The sequence below is a fragment of the Idiotropiscis lumnitzeri genome, chromosome 6, assembly GCF_059441095.1.
Source record: "Idiotropiscis lumnitzeri isolate Australia: NSW breed Sydney's pygmy pipehorse chromosome 6, RoL_Ilum_1.0, whole genome shotgun sequence".
Taxonomy (NCBI): Eukaryota; Metazoa; Chordata; class Actinopteri; order Syngnathiformes; family Syngnathidae; genus Idiotropiscis; species Idiotropiscis lumnitzeri.
The window spans coordinates 5,250,247-5,270,299 of NC_142396.1; the positions used below are offsets into that span (position 1 = coordinate 5,250,247).

Sequence of the window (20,053 nt, forward strand, 5' to 3'; positions counted from 1 at the left end):
TCACAGAAAGGTTTAAAAGTGCACATCCTTTTTTTGGACTTAAACACCCGTTATGGACTCAGCCGTTTAGTTCTGTGTTAGAGACTAGCAAGTTGGGGAAACAGAACGGAAGCATTTAGCAGTTGGACGTGAAAGGCTCGAAAAAAATCTAATAAAATCTTTTAACAACTTTATTTACAACTTTCTAACTTTGCGGAGCATTTTTTTATTAAACAATAAAATCATGACAGTATAATTTTTTTTTTTTTTAGCGCTAAAGATGGATTGTATTATAACAGAAGCACGTTTTTTTTTCTTAAATAAAATAATAACGGTACGGAGCCCTTGTGGTGCCAGAGAGTGAGAAAAAAATATTTTTTGCTAATCTGTTTATTTTTTTATTTTTTTTTTCTCTCGCGTTTGACTCTCAGTTTTGCTATTCATTCCATACTAAAAGATTAATTTTGAGGTGAAAAAAATATTTTTATTATTTTTAAATATTATATTATTTATATATTTAGTATTATTTATTTTTATTTTGCATTTTAGGTCATCCTGAAATTGTACCCGAAAGCCAAATAACAGTTTATGAGTAGGGTGACACATTTTTACTTATATAATAAAATAATAATAAATAAAAGAAAATAAAATGAATAAAGGAAACTGTTCATTCCTTTGTAAGTGAGCAAAAAAGCATCTCCCCCTACACATGCAATGTTGTTGTTGTTGCTCTTGACTCAGTGAGAGCTTTGAAAATAGCCCAGGGATCAATAGAGCCATTAGTCTCCCAAACAGTATCAGTTTCAGATAAAAGACATGTTTAAGAAGCGGCACTCTCACTCATCTCCTCTCCGTGCGTATGTCCAACATCGACGGCTGACGTTGCAGATCGCAGAACAACACTTCCGATTATCCCGCCGGCCATTTGAAGCCGAGCATTGATGCTTCTTAACGTGCATTTGTGTAAAATCCTGCGTGTGTTTGTGCGTGTGACCTAAACGAGACTTTATGGATGTTCTCGGCCCGGCTCACTATCCTTTGACTGCCTTTTCGTTGAGCTGGTTGGGCTTCTCTGACTGTTTTTTCTTTCTGTTTGTTTTTTGTTTATTTATCGGCTTTCTTGTTTGTGAAAATCCGCCCTCCTCTTCCTCTTCTGGACTCCCTCAGCCAAGTCATGGTTGTCCAGAATGCAAGGTAGTGTGGTGCTGATCTTTGCTTTCAGTTGGTGTTGTTACGCTTTTTTTTTCCTACCCGTCCTTCCAATTCTGTGATTTAAATCCCATCTTCTTTTTTTTTGTTCTTTGTGTGTCTGCTCTGTGTAGTAGTATTGAGACAATATATACCATGATTTCTGCTTCTTCTCCATGCCTGTCACCTTCAAATATCATGTGCCTCTTTTGTATTAATGGAAGCATTTATGACTTCATTTCTTCCAATCCATGATTTTCAAACAGTCATATTGACAAGCATCTTTTCCTTTCCACTCACGTGTATGCAATATTGTACAGTCCACCACCGAGATGGGCAAATGCTGATAAAGTGTTTTGTGTGTTGTTGCAATGCTGCAGTGTGGACAACAAGAGAAGGACCAAATATGCGCAAAAGACCATGAACCCGGAATGGAACCAGACGGTCATCTACAAGAACATCCATCTCGAACAGGTCCACACACGCAAAAGAATCGCATACCGATTTATGTCACTTAATCAGTACTTTGGTTTTCGGCAAATGTACCCGAAAAGTGGTTTCGGAATTATATTCTAGTGAAACTATAATAACGCTTACATGCGTGTGAACGACCGCACATGGGCTGCAGAAACTTTACATTACTTTGTTTTGTTTTTTTTGGAGTGCCCACAAAAATGTGAGCCCCAAAAACGCACAGACGGACAAGCGCAGGCAACACGCATACACATTGAATTATTGCATGTCGCTCATTTTGGTTGGGATGGCTTGCAAGTCCCCACAAAAATTTTGTCATGATCAAAGTTGTAACATAGCAGAAAAAGACACTCACACGCACACATTGACTTGCATCACTCACTTTGAAAATGTGATTCATGTTCAAAGCCAACAGTGAATAAACACGCACGCACACGCGGCCAATTTCTAATCGTCTACAGATGGCAAAGGATGAAATAAACCGGCTGTGACATTTTGCTTATGTGAACAAGCCAACCTGTCCACACAAAGTGGTAACAGTAAAGGTTGAATGTCAAACATTTCTGCCACATAAAAAATAAAATGACACGAACACACATGCGTGTGGATTTTCATACACGTGCTGAGGTCCACTTCACACTTGGTGGTTGTTGGCTAATTCTTTCAGGATTTTGTCTTTTTTTAACTCATACTGACGTCTGCTTTCAATGTCCCTGGGTAATCTTTTACCTGCTCTCCCACAAATCAAATCAATTACAAATAATTCTTATACTCTCACATACTTTAGTAGCCCATTGAAACAAACATGGATACAGCACAGGACCTAAAATTGACCCCTGTGGAACACCATATGACAGTGGGGCAGAGTGGGACTCATGGGTCGTTGAAACCAAGTTTATACATTATTGATTGTATTGTCTTCCCTTTCTCCTCTTCAATCTAGCTGAAGAAAAAGACTCTGGAGGTGACAGTTTGGGACTACGACAGATCCTCATCCAACGACTTCCTGGGAGAAGTGAGTCAAAGCCTCAGCCTTCCTGCAGAGACAGTTTTCCTTCGCCAGGCTCATTCTGCTGTGTTTGTTTTTGACCTCAGGTCTTGATCGACTTGTCCAACACAACCCAGCTGGACAACACACCCCGTTGGTTGCCTCTCAAGGAGCAGAGCGAGAGCATTGAACACAGCAGAGCCCACCTCGGGCTTCAGGGGCCACCTGGGTCTGGAGCCGGGCAGGGGCACGGTGCCCAAGGCCACCTGTCAGGGTCCGGGATGGGGCCTGGGCACAGTATGGGACAAGGGCCTGAGCAGGGAGAAGGGAGCTATGATTCACCCATTAACTCTGTAATCAAGAGCAGAAGCCATGGAATCTTCCCTGATCCTTCCAAAGGTAAGGAGAACACTTGGCTTTCGACAGGTAATCAAGAATACGGGGCTACTTTACTGGGACCTACTGTTGGCATTGTCAATATCTGCTGGCGGTTATGCAACATACTTTTGGAACGACACGTTTGGATTCGACATGTCGTCTATACTCGTCAATGGCAGTGAAAGAATTGTATAGGAATTGTATTTAAATATATTAAAGGAATGATCCCACCAGGATTGCCCTTTGTTCAGTAAAAAGCTGAATTTATGAATTTTGTTCAAATCAGGAAAATGATATTAGCATGTATTTTCGATTTCATCAATTTGTTTTGGAGAAATCAACAAATAACTAACTCAAAATGCCCCTTTTTAGTAAGCTATATCGCAACAACCCCTTCCCACTTCGCATGTCTTGGTGGGAGTCACTGTTTGTCCTTTCAAAATCATTGTACCTACATAAATGCTAAATTTCAAGTTTCCCTCATGTTCAGGAACAATGACCAAAATATATTATATCCACACTGCCATCGCCACAGATTTGCAGATGTTGCCTTTGGAAAAGTCCCACAGCAGCCCGGGCAGCTCCAAATCTTCTTCGGACGGCCAGCTGCGCTCGCACGGGCCATCGAGGAGCCAAAGCAAAAGCAGCGTCACCCAGGCCCACCTGGAGGACGCCGGGATAGCCATCGCCGCCGCCGAGGCTGCCGTGCAACAGTCCCGCCTGCAACCAAGTAAATCCCTTCCCTACCCTTGATGCACTTCCTTTGACACGCTTCTTCCCGTTTTTTTTCCTTCCCACTTTTGCATGTAGCTAACACTAGAACCACGACTTTAGCATTTTCACTTTTTGAATTTACCTACAGTGAACCCTTGCGTGGTCGCGATTTAGCATTCGCGAATTTGTAGATTATGAATTTGTAAAATAATGTAAAAATATTGCTTTGGCGCCATCTGGTGGCAATTTGGTGTCATAAACCAAATGTGGAGCATTGTTTGGTCGGGCAATAACTTTGTCTAATGGACCTGACACACTTGTGATCACGCCAGTGATGTGCAAATTAGTTTCCCGCTCCATTCAAAATGGACAGACACGGAAACTCGAGCACTTGAACCCCCGGAAATGTGCAAATTTTTAGGGCTTGGTTCTTCTATCCATTTAGTTTACTGTTGTGAAGGGAGTAGGAAATTGCGGCTCACTGGTAACATCGGTAATACTTCCCGGACAGTACAATCAGTCCATTGTGCTTTGTTGCCATCTTGTGGCAACAGTGAACAATTACAAAGCTTTTCATGTGGAGGGCAATAACTTTCTCGCTATATACCCGTATACATTAGCGGGGGTTCACTGTACACGAAAGCGTCATCCGAAAGAGATGGAGACGGTAATACAGATCAACGATAAATTCCTGTTGCTAAAACAAATTAATCTGCTTGTTTTTCTGTATTCAACACATCTAAAAAAATAAATATAATATCTAACTTATGTTACAAAACAGTAATAACACTGTTATAAACACCAACCTTTAATAATAAAACTTAGTGTGCATGTGCCAATCCCCGAATAGGGTTTCTCTTAAACCCTGAAACCAATGTGGGATGGCAAAAATGGACAAAAACAACAAAACAAAACAATAAATTTGGATAATGAGTTTGTGAATAAATAAGCATGTTGTCGCAGCTCCCCTATAGCTTTCGTACTGCCGTTTCTTTTTGTGTGTCTTTGCATGTGTTTACCATGTGAATGCACTACTAGCAGAGAGGCAACACACGCATTTAAACACGCACACCTACACACACGTACAAACACGCACTCAGGTATGGCACACAGTCTCCCAACCCTACCCGCTGCTCCCCCCTTGGCCCCCACCCTCTTTACTCCCACTGCCCTCAACAATTGGCGGTCAAAGCAGGAAACAGCATCATTGCAAGCCTCATCCACCAATGAGAGCAAAGACAGAAAAAGGGAAGGTGAGGCAACATCTAGGAACAATAATCAATATCATAATCCTAAAAAAACTCAAATGTTTTCAACCGTAATATAAAGAGCTTGTAAATGTGTGCATAACTTACATTATAAATATAAATATTCTAAGAATAGTTTATTCATCTACAAATGTCTTTGTATTCCATTTACAATAAGTTATTTGTCTAAGTGGATTGTTTTTTAACTTATATTTATAAAGTCAGTGATTTTGTTCCAAACACGGGCACTTTTGGACCATGGGTGCAAAACGCTTATCTGCCAGAATATTAGGTACGCCCACAGAATCTTATCAATAAAAGAACGACAACAATTCCTACCTTATCGATAATACGGATTGTGACGATGGACTACAATACAGTGACTGTAATAAAGAGTGCAAAAAGTAGTCATACCATTGCGTACTATGATTACCAAGTGCTGTAGTCGTACCAGTACTTTTAATAATAATAATAATTGTAATGTAATGTAAAATCGAAAATAATTTCATGATACAAAAATCTAATTAAATAATCAAAGTAACAGTGACAATAGCCTATATATTTGTAGTATAGGAAATCATAAAAAAAATAATATTCCATATTCTCTCTCTCTCTATCTATCTATCTATAGGACCGGGACACCGGCTGGGCGATGTCTCCGGGCCGGTGGTGCTGTCCGCCCCCAGTCTGGTGGGCGACGCCTACGGTGGCGGTCTGGATGGGGGTGAGGGTGGAGGAACTGGAGTGGACAGCGCCATATTTCAAGTCCCTCGCATGTAAGAGGAAACTTGAAAAAAAAAAACAAGTCAGTTGTGATTGACAGCGCCTAAAGCCAACGTTGTCCTGTTTGTCGCAGTGGTACGACTATTCCCAACGGAACGGATAAAAACCACATTGGAACTCCTGAGAATGAAGGCAAGTGGCTGCCATCTGTTTATTTGAGAACTAGAGTCCAGTGAACGTAGCACATTCTTCAATTTGCCTATTTGCATATTTTTGGGTTCATGTAGCTGAAGCAGACACAAATACTGAACTGCCTCACTGCAGTTCCTGATGTGAATCACTATGCCACGCCCCTTAATGGCATTTCATCAACACACAAATGTACAAAATACACTTTGATTTTATTTCATTGCGTTTTATATTTTACTTTTACATATTTGAATTTAAACCGAATAACAACAATTATATTTTGGCGGGCTGGATTGTCATTTTCATTTTTGCAGTGTATGTCACCACCTGCTGGCTACTCACAGTCACTGCAGATAAGAGGCAGCAAGATGAGCCTTTTTCACTTCGATTAAATATAAGATGATACTACATCACATGACATTGTTTTTTTGTTTTTCGTGCACGTCACTCAAAGTCGTGGGTGTGCACACTTGTGCAACCACATTATCTCAGTTATTTACTTTGACGTCCCATGCCGAAAAGATCCCATTCTCTTTTTCCAATTATAACATCAGGAATTGAGCATTTGATAGATTAACACATAACTCATGGGTCTCGTTGAGCAATAGTAAGTGAGCGCGGGTCTTTTGTTGCAGGCGGGAAAACGCAAGTGATGGGCGAGATCAAGGTGGCTTTGAAGAAAGAGGTGAAGACAGACGGCGACCAGTTGGTCCTGGAAATCCTGCAGTGCAGAAACATCACTTACAAGTTCAAAAGTCCCGACCACCTGCCAGGTGTGCAGAACAGCCACCGTGTGCGCGAGCGGACATGAAATAGTAGCCTCAAAGGCGAAGTCGAGTCAAAAATGTTCTCGACAAAATGTTCTATGCGCTATCCGTTTGTCTCTGTTGAACCCGAAGACACAAATTTTTGTCTACTTTGCCTCTCATGCGCCGTCAGACCTGTATGTGAAGCTGTACGTGGTCAACGTGGCCACTCAGAAGAGGATCATCAAGAAGAAGACCAGAGTTTGCCGTCACGACCGGGAGCCTTCCTTCAACGAGACCTTCCGTTTCCCCCTCAATCCCACGGGACACTCCATACAGGTACGCCCTCAAAAAAAAAAAAAGAAAACCACATGCAAGCTTTCACACTAAAACCGAAGGACAATTTCAAAGAGTCTTTAAGCAACCTAAGAGTTTTTAGAGTGTATAAGGAAGACAACTCATCCAAACATGGCACGAGCATCCAAAGCGATTGCTATTCAAACTCAGATATCATGACTGCGAGGCAGGTGTGCTAACCACTAGCTCACCGTGCCACCTGGCTGAAATGTAAATATTTTCCTCCTTGCAGCTTTTCCTGGTGTCCAACGGGGGCAAGTTTGTGAAGAAGACCCTGATCGGAGAGGCCTACATCTGGCTGGACAAGGTGGACATGAGGAAGAGGGTGGTCAGCTGGCACAAGCTGCTCGTCAGTTCGGTGCCCAGCAACCTCTGAGCAGATAATGCAATAATAATGATAATCATCGTCATCGTTTAGAAAAGGAGAAGCAAATATATCAGTTGACATCCATGCGCATTTTGGGAGGGTCTGACGTGCTAATAACTGCCGGCATGGACTTGGACTTTACCTCATAGCAGAGATGCCGGAATGTTTTGTGGGCGGAAGAGATTATAGAGACTATCAATGCATGCGTATGACACGTGCAGATCCAGATGTTAGATAAGAGACAAAGTGACAATCTTGGACAGGTGACAGTATTGCTTTGTAATTCTTACAAAGCGAAAGCTCAGATTCACCACTCGAGTTGACGTCAACGAATTACGTCCAAATCGATTTGCATCTTGGGCATTTCCGAAAAAAATGCAGCATCGTCCAACAAAAAAAATAAAAATTAAATTTCATCAAAATGTTAAATGGAGTGCACTTCTGCAGCGTTTTATCTTTAGCATATGTTTACAAAGCCATATTCATTTATCTCATTCAAACGTATCGGAGTGTAGCCTACGTACACCAGCATGTTGACGTAGCATATCAACTCACGGAAGGTTTTTTTTTTTTTTTTTTAGTTGAAAATATCTTTCTTCCGCCTCCAGAATCCCGCACCGTACGTAACCCGGCCAACTGCAGTTTTCTTCTCTTTAAATCCATCACCATTGCGTTGTACTAGCCTCGTCCTAGCTAGTGCACAGCTGGTTCGCCCCTCAGGTCCACTGTCCAACTTTGCAAACTCCCTTTCGTGCGTTGCTAGGATGGCGTGAGAGGCCTACAGCGAGGCGTTGAGACACCTAGCTAGGCTTGATTGAGCGAGTTGAATATAACGCTCCGTAGCTTTCACACACGTGCACTCCTCACTTAGATACGCCACACGTACGGAGACGTGAGTGGAACGTTCCGCTAATTGAAAAATTATAATTCGGGGATCTTTTTCACCTTTGTAACTCGATTAACGACCGATTCGTGCACAGCCCTCATAGCCATTTACACATTTTTTTTTTTTTTTTATACCGCGTCACCATTCGCGTTGCGGGTAACTGGAGTTTCTTCTATCCGACCTTGGGCGAGAGGCGGCGCGCACCCTGATTGCAGGGCACATACAGACACACGTACAATTATTTTCTACGGCGCTTGTATACATTAGTGTCCTGGAAGAGCTGGAGGCTTCGTCCCGGATTTGACGTTGCACCTTGGTACCCTTCACAACGTGGAGTCTTCAATGAACCGAGCATGTATGTTTTTGGAATGTGGAAGGAAGATGGGGTACTCAACTTTTAGGCAGATGTGCTCACCGCAACTCATCATTACGAAAAAAGAAATTGCTAAATAATACAAAACTATGTCGTAGGGTCCCGACTCTTGCCCTAAAGACCCTCCGACACGTTTACGAGTGGGTGACGCCCCACGACAATGGTTACATGCAGTCAGAATTTTTTGCAGTGCCGCGAGGAATGTTCCAACACTAGAGGATGACGAGTGTTAATTTATCGTGTATCAACACCTCCCTCCTGGTCTTAGAAAGTGTCTGTTTTTGAGTGTGTGTTGGGGTGTGTGTGTGTGTGTGTGTGTGTGTGTGTGTGTGTGTGTGACTCCCGGTGCAACACGGTGAACCAGCCTACTTCACTGCCTGTGACCAAAAAAAAAACACACCCTGGGCACTTAATTACAGTGTAGATCAACCCTGTATACAGTCGTAACCATATTGGAGGGGGAAAAAAATCAAATAAAACCCAAGAATCGTCGTGTTTAAGCATATCAGTAAATATGAAGACGCTTAAGAACAAGATGTCACTTTCACAGCAAAAAAAAAAATAAAAAAAATATACGACAATAAGAAAGAGAATATGGAGGATTTTTGTTTTATTGTGCCATTATCCGCTTCTTTTGAGGTACTTCTATGCAACATTTGATTCTTTTAGTTTATTTATTTTTATAATTATATGTCTGTCTGTTGAAAACATAAGGTCTACGACAAAAAAATAAATAAGGGGGGAAAAAAGTATTTTATTTTGTAATGGATTTGAATCTATTTATGGGCGTGGAAGCTTGTGCACTTTATCGTTTTTCCTCGTTCATGCGTTTTAACTGTTTCTGCACCGGAATGAAGTGAAAACGTAGAACGTTTAACGTGGCGTGCGTTCATTTGTGTCTATGTAGCAAAGAACAAAAAAAATAAATAAAAAAAGAAGACTAAACACATAAACGTAAAGAAGAGGGGAGTTCCACAAAATGGCAACGCACAATCTGACCGTCCAAACACGAACAGCAGTCTAAATGTACAGCCAGCTTTGTTTCCATGCAAAATTCCCGCCTAACGACTGTTTCCCTGTTCGACTCTTCTTCAGCGTTCGTCCCGTTGCCTGTTGATTGTGCAATCATCCGCGTGCGTGAATGTGACTTTGACAGTGTACATAAAGTGTTTATTTTCTACAGAGTGGATGTTTATTTTGTCCAAATATGAGCATGCGAGGGGTGAGGGGGGGCGCAAAAAGAGATCTAAATTAAATGTACAGTAATTAATGCGTGTCTATAATTGTACAACACAAACGAAGGGGGTAAAAATGTCTTCATGTTGTGGATGTTGCATGTTTGGTCCAACACATTATGTATAGATTGATCTGTATGCTGACTGTAAAGGACTCTGCTTGTAAAATGGTCTTGTTTTTCCACCAAAAAAAAAAAAAAAAAAAAAGACAATAATGTAATGGTTTTGTGGTTGTACACAGGATGTGTTTAGACATTATGCAAATTGTGCTGTAAAAAAATAAAATAAAATAAAAGACCTCCCTGCCACCACTCAAAAAGAATAAATATTAAGAAGAGACTATATTACAAATGCTGTGTGGAGTTTGGTCTTTTCATTTCATGAGTCATGCATGTGTTTTCAATTATGCGTCAAGGCAACTGACTTACCATATATATTTTAATTAAAAAAGAGTGACTTTTATGGATTCAACATAAATGGGCTTCTTGATTTTAATTTTAAAAAATATTACAAAGAATCTTCCGAGACGTCACTTAACATAATTATAACCTAAAATAAAGGCAGCCTTTTTTGTACCTGCTGTATTAAACTATTAATAAGGCAGAACTCAACATTTATTATGTACATTGTTTGGAAATATATAACGATTAAAGTTGGGGACCTCCTGCACAGTGAGAAGCAACTTAGTGAAGTCAGGGTAATTTGTCACCCCCAGTTAAGTGACGTTCCAGTTCCACTTTGACTGAACCAGAGCGGGAAAACTCCAGACTTCCCACTTTCCAAGAATGCCGCATAATCCTCTTTGACAAGCGTTGGAGAAATGTGGATTATTTATTATGTTATTAAATTTGTATGCATGGTGAAGTGAATTGAAAAAACACTTTGGGGATTCTATTTTCTTTGCTATTCTAAAATTACAAAAAATATTTTTTTCTAAAGGCGATTTTCACACCATATAGTATCAATTTGCAAAAACAAAACAAAACAAACAAACAGAAACAGAAGCCTTTCCACTCACCAGATCCAACATCTCATCTTGTGATGCCAATGTACGGCCTTTAGGGGGCGGTATTACTTAATAAGATTGTACCTCATAAACCAAGGCTGCAAGGGCTTCCATTGAGTTATGCAGATTTTCTTATGATCTCTCTTAAGCGGTCCCTGAAGAAGGCATCAAGAAATTAAATTCTATATTAAAGGTTGCTTTGCGGGAAGACAGTTTAGATGGGTCTCACGTTATCGTTGGCCTACGGGAGCGTTTGATATAGGGACCATAGATGTTAGCCAATAAAAGGGAGATATGAAATAAAATACTTTTTAATAGCTTTGTATCAAAATAGTTGAATCTCTGGACTGCTTTCCCAACTAGCAACGGCAAATTAAACAACCACTTAAATCTTTTGTCTGTTATCTAACCTCTCTGAAAACTGACAAATTGTGACATTTTTGCAAATGTACACAGTAGGTTTTGTTTTGTTCTACACTGGTGGTATGCAGGCTCCATTTCGGATTGTATGAGAGATTCACTGAGCTTGTGACAGTGGCCCCGCCCCCTGAAATCACACTAATTTCAACAAGGGTTGGAAAAGTGTCTCGTGTCACGCGTCTAAATTTAGATGGATGTCATGTATAAAGTCGGACATGCCAGATTATCTCATTATCTGGTCTTTATGGAAATTAATGTGCGCAATGCATTTCCTCTTACGGTGTGCTCCACTCTAAAAGATGCCTCACCCCGAATAGACGAGCGTACTCTTTATCATTAGGCAAATAAACCGTTGAGCTGCAGTGTTAGCATAGATTAGCATTAGCTAACAGTATTATCAGGGTTGGCTCCCGCCAAGCAACACATCCTCATTTGCTTGGTAACGTTGGGCCGATATTTGGCATTTTGCCGATAATTGGCATCAGCCTTTTTTTTTTTTAGCTTTCAAGGCCGATAAATTAAAAAATGGTTTATTTTGGCTCGCTGCTGCAAACTTCTCTCTCTCTCTGTGCTAAGTTTGTCGCCCTGCCTGCAGTGCAGTGGGTAGCAGCCAATCAGCTGCAAGCTGCCTGTTTGTTTTTTCACCTCAAGTCACACCCACTACAACAGATGTTGCTGAAATTGGAATATATGTCAGTCTACTACAACTCACAGCGAATAGAAAACTATTTGCCATTGTAAACTTTAAAGCGATGTTTGTTTTCATTGAACGCTAAGACATGCAACTGAGCCTGGGAGCTTTGTGCACTTTTTGTTCGATTTTTAAAACTAAGTTTTCTATTTTCTAATATCTAAATAAAACCTTTCACATGTAAATCACTAACTTTGTTTCATAAACATGCAATTAAAGGAATTCAAACTAAGTCAAGTTTTGGAGATTTGATTTTTCAAAATTTTGACACCTTTTTTCATTGGCTTGAAAGATCGGTTATCGGCCTCCATGACTACTAATAATCGGTATCTGTATCGAACTTGAAAACAGCATATCGGTCTATCATTAATTGAAAGTGTCAATTTGGTGCTCGGTGATGATGTGCTGCCTCCAAGAATGAAAATACAGTCCACTTTCATTAAGAGGGTGGTCACATCTTTTTGTCACTTCAGGACAGTTGCTGCCAATCGCCTCATTGCAATGCCCTTAGCACCACCCCGTTAACTAAATCCTTGCTCAGCATCTCAAAATATGCTGATTTCAATGAAACTCTAAAAAGAAGGTAAAAATATGCTCTTGTCTTTTGTCCTTGGCGTATTACAACAAAAGAATGCTTTAAAAACTCCTTGGAACTGTTTTAAATCCTGAAAGAAAACGTGTCTCCTTTAAATGCAACAATCCCATGTAGAGCTGCGAAGTGATTATCGTGATCACATTTGTCAGTTCTTCCAGATTTTAGGAGTCGCATTGTCAAAGCCTCGTATTCGAAATAAAAAGGTGTTGCTGGGATGAGTCTGACACCTATTATTCAGGATGTAGCGACATGTTCCTTTGTTAATAAGAAAAAAGAAGTAATGAATATCTGCCGAGGGAGCCTGTCTTCACTTTTTTCCTCGCTATTGTATCCCTGCACTCGCTAACCCCTCTTCAGAAGCGACCATTCTCGTCTTCGCTATCCTCATCCCTGGGAGAAAAACAAGAGTGTCTGAAAAGGTATCTCGGCAGAATTTGGAGAGCAGATGAGATGAATGCAACAGTGTTTGGTGAGAGGGGAGAGACAAGAGAAGCGGGAATGGAGGGGGGGGGGACGGCAAGAGGAGGAGGACAAGGAGGAGGGTGAGAGGACACGAGAGATGGTGTGTGGTTGCCAGGCAACGATTGATAACCAAGTCCCTGAGCATCCTGCTTGTGCTGCCACGCTCCCCACCTTCAGGGCTGCATTACACGCACACACACATGCACATCATGTACAATCCCCCCCCCCCCAATCAAAATGCCGATGTTCGCCTGATTTAAAAGTTAGCATAACATGATGCAAATCGTCTGAGAATTCTGCAGGAAAAAAAAGATGTCGGACAAGCAAAAGGCGCAAATGGATCTATTAACCGGCGCACCCAGGATTGTGTCTCCTGACCGGGCGAAATGTTATTCCAGTTCAGGTGGAGGAGCAGCTGCAAATCTTGTAGATGAATTTGACATGCTCAATGCGATCATATAAACATGATTGAAATGCCAGAAACAAAAATGAAAAAAAAAAAAAAATCACGTCGTCTATTCAACTAGGCCATTTTGGAGTGGCTGAATTATCGAACGGCTGATTTGGAGCCAGTGACAAGAAGGAGTCATGCCACACCAGGCGTGACAAGACCACTTTCAACCATCCATCCATCCATTATCTGAACTACTCAGCCTCACAAGGATGGCAGGCGTGCTGGAGAATATCCCAGCCGTGTCCGGGGTACACCCTGAACTGGTGGCCAGTCATCACAGGGCCCACAAAGGCGGACAACCACTCGCATTCACACATAGGGTCAATTTAGAGTGTCCCATTAGGATACAATGCATTTCTTTGGAATATGGGAGGAAACAGGAAAACCTGGAGAGAACCCACATTGGCATTGAGGGACCATGCAAACTTCACACAGGAAGGCCGGAGCCGGAATTAAACCTTGCACCTCTGAAATGTGAGGTGGACGTGCTAACCAGTCGGCCAACGAGGCACACCGGGTCAAGCCACAAGTGGAAGCTGAAGGAGCTGATTGGTCCACACAAGAATACGGCTGATGAGAATGTGTAAACGGAAACATAAAGAGATGTCACGTAAGGAAAACATGACAAAACAAAGTCGACAAAAACTCGTACAAAATCCGATTAAATTCGGTCAGTTCAGAGTGCACTCTGCCAAATGTCAGCTCGGATCGGCTCCAGCTCACCCGCAACCCTCATGAGTACAGAAAATGAATGGATGACACTAATTTGATTTCATGAACTGCGACACAAGGCTTCCCGGCGCTTTGAGATTTGCTCGGTTGATCTTATGCGTGAAATCAATTCTGTCACCTCAGCTATGATCATTTCCATGTGGTCGTCACATTTTCATCTTGTCACTCACGCAACTTGTCGGCATTGTCACTTGTCTATTTGTTAAATACTGTGCTACGTAAAAGGTGAACTTCACTGTTTTAGTGGCATACGTTAGAAGGAAGATAGATAGATAGATAGATAAAAGGAAGGCAGAAAAGACAGACAGCGTGAGTGAGTGAGTGAGTGAGTGAGTGAGTGAGTGAGTGAGTGAGATATCAGCCGACAGACAGAGAGAGACTTGTAGACAGAAAAGGTGAGAGAATGTAAGTGGGGGACAATTAGAGAAAAGGAGACGCTTGGAGAAAGAGAAAAAGAGAGAGGGGCGTGGATAGAGAGAATGAAAGATGAAGAGAGAGAAAGAGAGAGAGACGGAGGGAGGGAGGTAGAGAGAGAGAGAGACAGAGAGAGACTAGTAGAGTGAAAAAGAGCGCAAGGGTGAGAGACAGAGACTTGTGGGGAGAGAGAGAGAGAGAGAGAGAGAGAGAGAGAGAGAGAGAGAGAGAGAGAGAGAGAGAGAGAGAGAGAGTATGCTGGGGGGGGTCGGAGGAGGAGCTCCGGCGCTACCTGTCCTGTCGGTGCCGTTTGTTCTCGCTCTGATCAGCTTAGAGGCGTTAAAGCTTTCAAGCAGCGAGCACTGAGCAGGCACCGGGAGGCAGACGGAACGTCACGCCGCCGCTCTCGCTCTTTCATCAGCGGCGGGGAGCACGACATTCAACCTCAACGTCCCATCTCCCACATCGTTTTCCAATGGATACCGGCAGGGCGCACGCCTGGGCGTTCCGGTTCCTGCTCCTCCTGAGCGCCTCTCGGGCTTCCCAGTTCCCGTCCCAGCTCCTGTAAGTATTTAATCCGATTCAACCGCTCTCTCTTTTCGTTTTCTCTTGTCTTGTCTTCAAGGGGCCCCTCCTGCGAACACGCTCTTGATTTGTTTGTATGAGGCGCTCGCGTGGCGTGGGTTGTCTGTCTGTGCAATCAATATGCGCGCGTGGGCTGGGAGGATGTCACCCACCTTTTCAGTGCGCGCGCGTGCGTGTGCGTATGCCTCCACCATTAAGTTGTTCTTCAACTTGTTCTTCAACTTATTATATGCTGTGCTATTGTTATATGAACGATGAATATATGCTGTGCGTTCATACTGTACAATATAGCGTCCAATAAGTGGTGTCAATCGATTATTTTTTAAAACCAATTAATAGCAAAAAAAAAATCCTTAATTAATAGTGATTAATCAAATGTTCTACTCTTTTTTTGTGAAGCTTTTAAAGGGTATTTAATTGAATAATGTGTTAAAGACATACAGCTAATATGGTACAATGTTTGAATTTGGCTTGGCAAGACATGCAAATTATTTCTGTAGTAAATAAAACAGAGTTAACGGAGTTAAAATAGTTAATCGCATTAATTTTTTCTTAATTAATCTTGAGTTAACACTTTAACTTTCACAGCCCTAGTAATAACAGAGCCCGTATGGAGGTACATTATGATTCAGTTTCTAAATTGAAGAACCCATAAGATATACCATTTAAAATTCATTTTTTATACTTTCAATTAAATCAATAAAGAAAACAACTAAAACGACAACAATATTAATGAGTCATTGCTTGATGATAAGGAATCATCTTGCTACTGATGGAATGTAGTTGCATTTGACAGACACATTTTTTTTAGATTGCTGCTAACAAAACACTTGACTTTTTCACAGGTGCGACAACTGTGCATCCCATAACGGCTACCATATGTTCTCGAGTAGTGGCGGGCGTGGGGGGTGGGTTGGGCAAGGCTTTCGATTACTTTGCTGCATATATCTGTATGGGTGTCCATTAGAGTGCAGCCCACTATTTGTGGAATATATTGCGCACACTCGGTACAAAACTACCAGGGTCCATGGTGGGCAGTGTGTGTCGACGCAAGAACAAGGGGCTGGCTACTTGTTCATTATCGAGTCTAAAGAAAGCAATTGTAAAGTACTGTGATGTCATTTTCATGCGACAACAAGTGACAAAATGCCCCTCTGCTGAGCGGTACAAAAACGGGCGGATTTTACAGCTTAACTATGATCCACCAACATAATAGAATAAAAAAAAAATAGAACATATTTTTGTTAAGATTCTTTTTTCGGGGTTTACTTCCCCTTTAAATTCAATACAATTTTAATTGAATCATGATTTAGATCGTTTTGTTTTTTCTATATTTAATCACAGTTGTAGTGCTAACATTAACAAGAATTTTCCAGGGCTCCTGCTGAGCAAAACTTCTTCCAAATAAGAAGCAGGTATGCCTGACAGATGGGTGAGGCTAAATTGCAAAGATTTCTTTTTTTGGCAACGCCATCTAATGTGGCTTAGCATCGAGTCAACGTTTGATGGTGAAGACCACCCTCCATTGGCCAGCTCATTATTTCCTCCAAAGTGACGCTGGTATCATAACATCTGGCTATCACTTCTCTTGTATTGTTTCCTCCTGTTTGCCCCCATTTGCTCTTCCTGAGTTGGAAAAACAACAACAATGCGTCTGACCCACTTGCCTTTAGTGCGTCTGTGTTTAATTGTGTGCTGCGGTTGTACCGGGGGCTGGACTAATCAAAATACAGCAAGCCGAGCTGCTCACCCCGGCTTAACGGCAATTATTGTCATACTTTTCAGACATTTTTTTTGAATACTTTTTAATTAAGCATCTCTTTGCTTCACTTCTTCAATGAAAAGCAAAAAAAATGCTGTTAGAGCTAACCCCTAGCTGACCTGTAATGGTAAACGGTCTTTCACTTGTATAGCACCTTACAACCTATTAAGGCACTCAAAGCGCTTCACTTAGCTGCCGCATATTGATGACATACCATCAGGAGCAACTGGGGGGGGGGTCATGTACACAATAATGGGGATCAAACCCACAACCTCTCAGGTGGGAAACGACCAGTCTACCACTGAGCCACGCCCCCCGAACACAATATAGTAGCTCAATGCTTATGTTGCTTTAAATTACAGAAATACAGTCGGAACCTCTCAAGTCAAAAACAATGGTTGACTGGGTTCAAATTCAGAAAGAAATGCCAGAAGGAAAACAAATCCCCATTTCCATAAACACGTCTGCATCCTAATCGGGTGGCTGTGGGTTTGAATCACAGCTCATTGTACTCATAATTCCTCCCGATACTGAAAAACACATTCCAAACGTTTTTGTTGGTTTTTGGGGGGATGCTGGAACACGTTAATGACATTTCCATGCATTATATAATGGGTTGTATGAGTTACAAATGAACCTCATTTATTTGTTTTTGTACAATAATGTCAGACAGGATTTTCTCTCGTCTTAAAGTCTTGATGGCATTTATCAATTGGATTAACTCCTCCAGCAGGATGTTACTCAAGCGGAATGTTGGAAATAATACATGATTCAAGGGAGCTAGGTGATTAACAACACACTAGAGAGATGTCAACTTCTCTTGGAAAAATCAAGTGTGTAACACAGAACTGAATTCACTGTACAGTTATTTTATTCCAAGAAGTCATCATTCCACTCTGCATTAACATAGAAACTGGGAATATTACTAATTGTGCTGCTCTCAGATGCTAATTTAAACATCCACAATCAGTTCACTTGGGAGCATAAGAGAAAACTGCACGGGTAGGAATATTTTTTTATCAAATCAGGGTATTCCAAAAATATTCCACAGTTGAGAGGAAGTCTTGTTGTCATACTGTACGTACTGTAAGGCTCTGAAATGTGTCAAACAGCGGAGGCGGTAAAAAAAAAAAAAAAAGCACTAGATTGCATTGACATTTATCGCCGCAAAGTATATTACCTTTACTTACAGTATTTTCCCAAATGTGCTTGCCTTTAAAAAGGGCCATATTATGGTGAATTGACTTTTTAATGGCTTGTATAGAAATAGTTGTGTGTGCATGCCTGGCCAGTGCCCACCCATCAAGTGTGCAATTAAACACCCAAAGAAATCTTTGTTAAAATGCCTTTGAGTAAAGCGTTCTATATTTTCGCAGATTGAGAAGTCATAATGTCATCAAATTCATTTAGTATTTGAGGCTATAAAATATCTTATTTTGAAAAGTGACAAGCTTCTCTCCGTTACATCCATCTATGATGGACTCGTGACTGGTGGTGCAACGGATCATCTTTGACCCGTGATCGGTACAATCAAGCACCATTGAATGGCTGGTGAAAATAAAACGGTTGCGCGATCACATTATGGGAACATGAAAAGTCCGCAATCACTATAATAGCAGCAGAAGAAGTTGAGATCACACATGTATCACGTAATCGCATGTGTGGGAGCATTTTGGCAAATGATAAAGTATTTTTTTATCTACCTGCTGTCCGGGCGGCGTCATTTCAGACAGACATGTCAAGGAAGCTGAAAATATACTCAACGAACATGGGGCCTCCGCAATGGCTAACTTCAAAATAAAGCTCAAAAGTAATACATTGAGCCATTGATGCAAATGCAGTAGCTTTAGTAGACTTTTACTTTGAAGTTGGCTTTCGTGGTGGTCTAACGGGCTGGCTACCTTGACTTCCGTTTTCGACCTTCCACTTTGCGTTCCGCAGTTTTAATTGACGTTACAAATTTGCCACCAAAATCAACACAACGCCATCCGGTAATCGTCAATTTAGGAAGCTAACAAACCGCTAGTTAATTACACCGTCGTTGTATGACACGACACAATCTCCGGCGTTAGTGACTACTACTGGCTAGTAGCTCGCTATTAGAATTAGCAACAGCAGCTAGCTACCCCGCACTCCCAACAGCAGTTGCCGGTCCGCAAAAGTTATGGACTTGTTTGAACCGGCCCCCGTCGGAAAAAAAGGTTGGGGACCACTGTTACAGTATACATTCTGTTATTCTACAGTTTTAAATGGGGTTTAATGTGCAGTCACCAGCCAGGTCCTCACAGCACCTTCTAACGCAGTCAGCATATAAAATGGAATTAAATAGTGGGCATCGCACATTGTGCTGTGGCTGCACATCTACAGTACAGAATATACATTTTTTTTTTGTTCATAAAGCAGACCATTCTGCTCAGTCTGCAATACTCGTTCATAACCATCTGGCTTTGGGAATTAAAGGCACGCAGCTGCTTTGCACTGCAATTTGTTCCCAATAGACGGACGCCCCCCCCCCAGCTCTAAACAATTTCACTTTGTGCTTCCCCTGCTGCTGTCCAAACGGTCTCATCTTTCTTACCATCAGAGCTCTGAATATTCTTCACGTATCGTGAATCTGTGTCTGGTGAAAACATTTCTGTTCTGGCTTCTTGGTCTTGTTGTATAGTCAGCTGCATGTAGCCAGACTGATATATTGCTCGTACACAACGGCCATTACGCTCACTCGGAAATATCCTGTGGGTGAGGATATTGGTTTTTCCATGCTTATTCTTCCGTGTGAGGTGTGATGTGCATTCGGGGTGTACGGCAGCGCTAATAAAATGCTCAGAAATGCGGTAATGAGAGCATCTGCACATCATATCGTTTGTCTTTGTGGATTATTTCGATTGACTTCATTAATTCTTGTTACCAAAGGCGGTGATTAATATTAATGCTGGCAGGACGGCTGGCTGCATTACTTAAAGGTCTACATTTGGTACCGGTATATGCGCATGCAAAATTTGTTGACTTTCTAGGATTATTTCAAAATGCTCTATTCGTTTCTGCTACACAATTTGGTGGTTATTGTAAATTTACGTTACGGAATGAT

At 41.6% G+C, this 20,053-nt stretch overlaps 2 protein-coding genes across 13 annotated transcripts in view; both read left to right on the forward strand.

The window, feature by feature from the left end:
• pclob (piccolo presynaptic cytomatrix protein b) overlaps nt 1-10,189 on the forward strand; it is a 51,781-nt gene extending 41,592 nt beyond the window's left edge. For 6 of the 7 annotated variants that reach the window (XM_088298991.1, XM_088298993.1, XM_088298992.1 and 3 more), the window contains 10 exons: nt 1,147-1,173; nt 1,548-1,641; nt 2,585-2,656; nt 2,737-3,028; nt 3,543-3,737; nt 5,600-5,744; nt 5,825-5,883; nt 6,516-6,653; nt 6,820-6,965; nt 7,216-10,189. In XM_088298991.1, the coding sequence (XP_088155117.1) occupies nt 1,147-1,173; nt 1,548-1,641; nt 2,585-2,656; nt 2,737-3,028; nt 3,543-3,737; nt 5,600-5,744; nt 5,825-5,883; nt 6,516-6,653; nt 6,820-6,965; nt 7,216-7,359 (1,312 nt within the window). In that variant the 3' untranslated portion in view covers nt 7,360-10,189. The remainder of the gene's footprint in view (nt 1-1,146; nt 1,174-1,547; nt 1,642-2,584; nt 2,657-2,736; nt 3,029-3,542; nt 3,738-5,599; nt 5,745-5,824; nt 5,884-6,515; nt 6,654-6,819; nt 6,966-7,215) is intronic. The other variant, XM_088298995.1, reaches the window with a different exon arrangement.
• A 4,700-nt stretch (nt 10,190-14,889) lies between these two features.
• Nucleotides 14,890-20,053, forward strand: part of cacna2d1 (calcium voltage-gated channel auxiliary subunit alpha2delta 1) — a 69,151-nt gene continuing 63,987 nt past the window's right edge. For 5 of the 6 annotated variants that reach the window (XM_088297789.1, XM_088297788.1, XM_088297792.1 and 2 more), the window contains exon 1: nt 14,890-15,182. In XM_088297789.1, coding sequence (XP_088153915.1) covers nt 15,094-15,182 — 89 coding nt within the window. In that variant the 5' untranslated portion in view covers nt 14,890-15,093. The remainder of the gene's footprint in view (nt 15,183-20,053) is intronic. The other variant, XM_088297790.1, reaches the window with a different exon arrangement.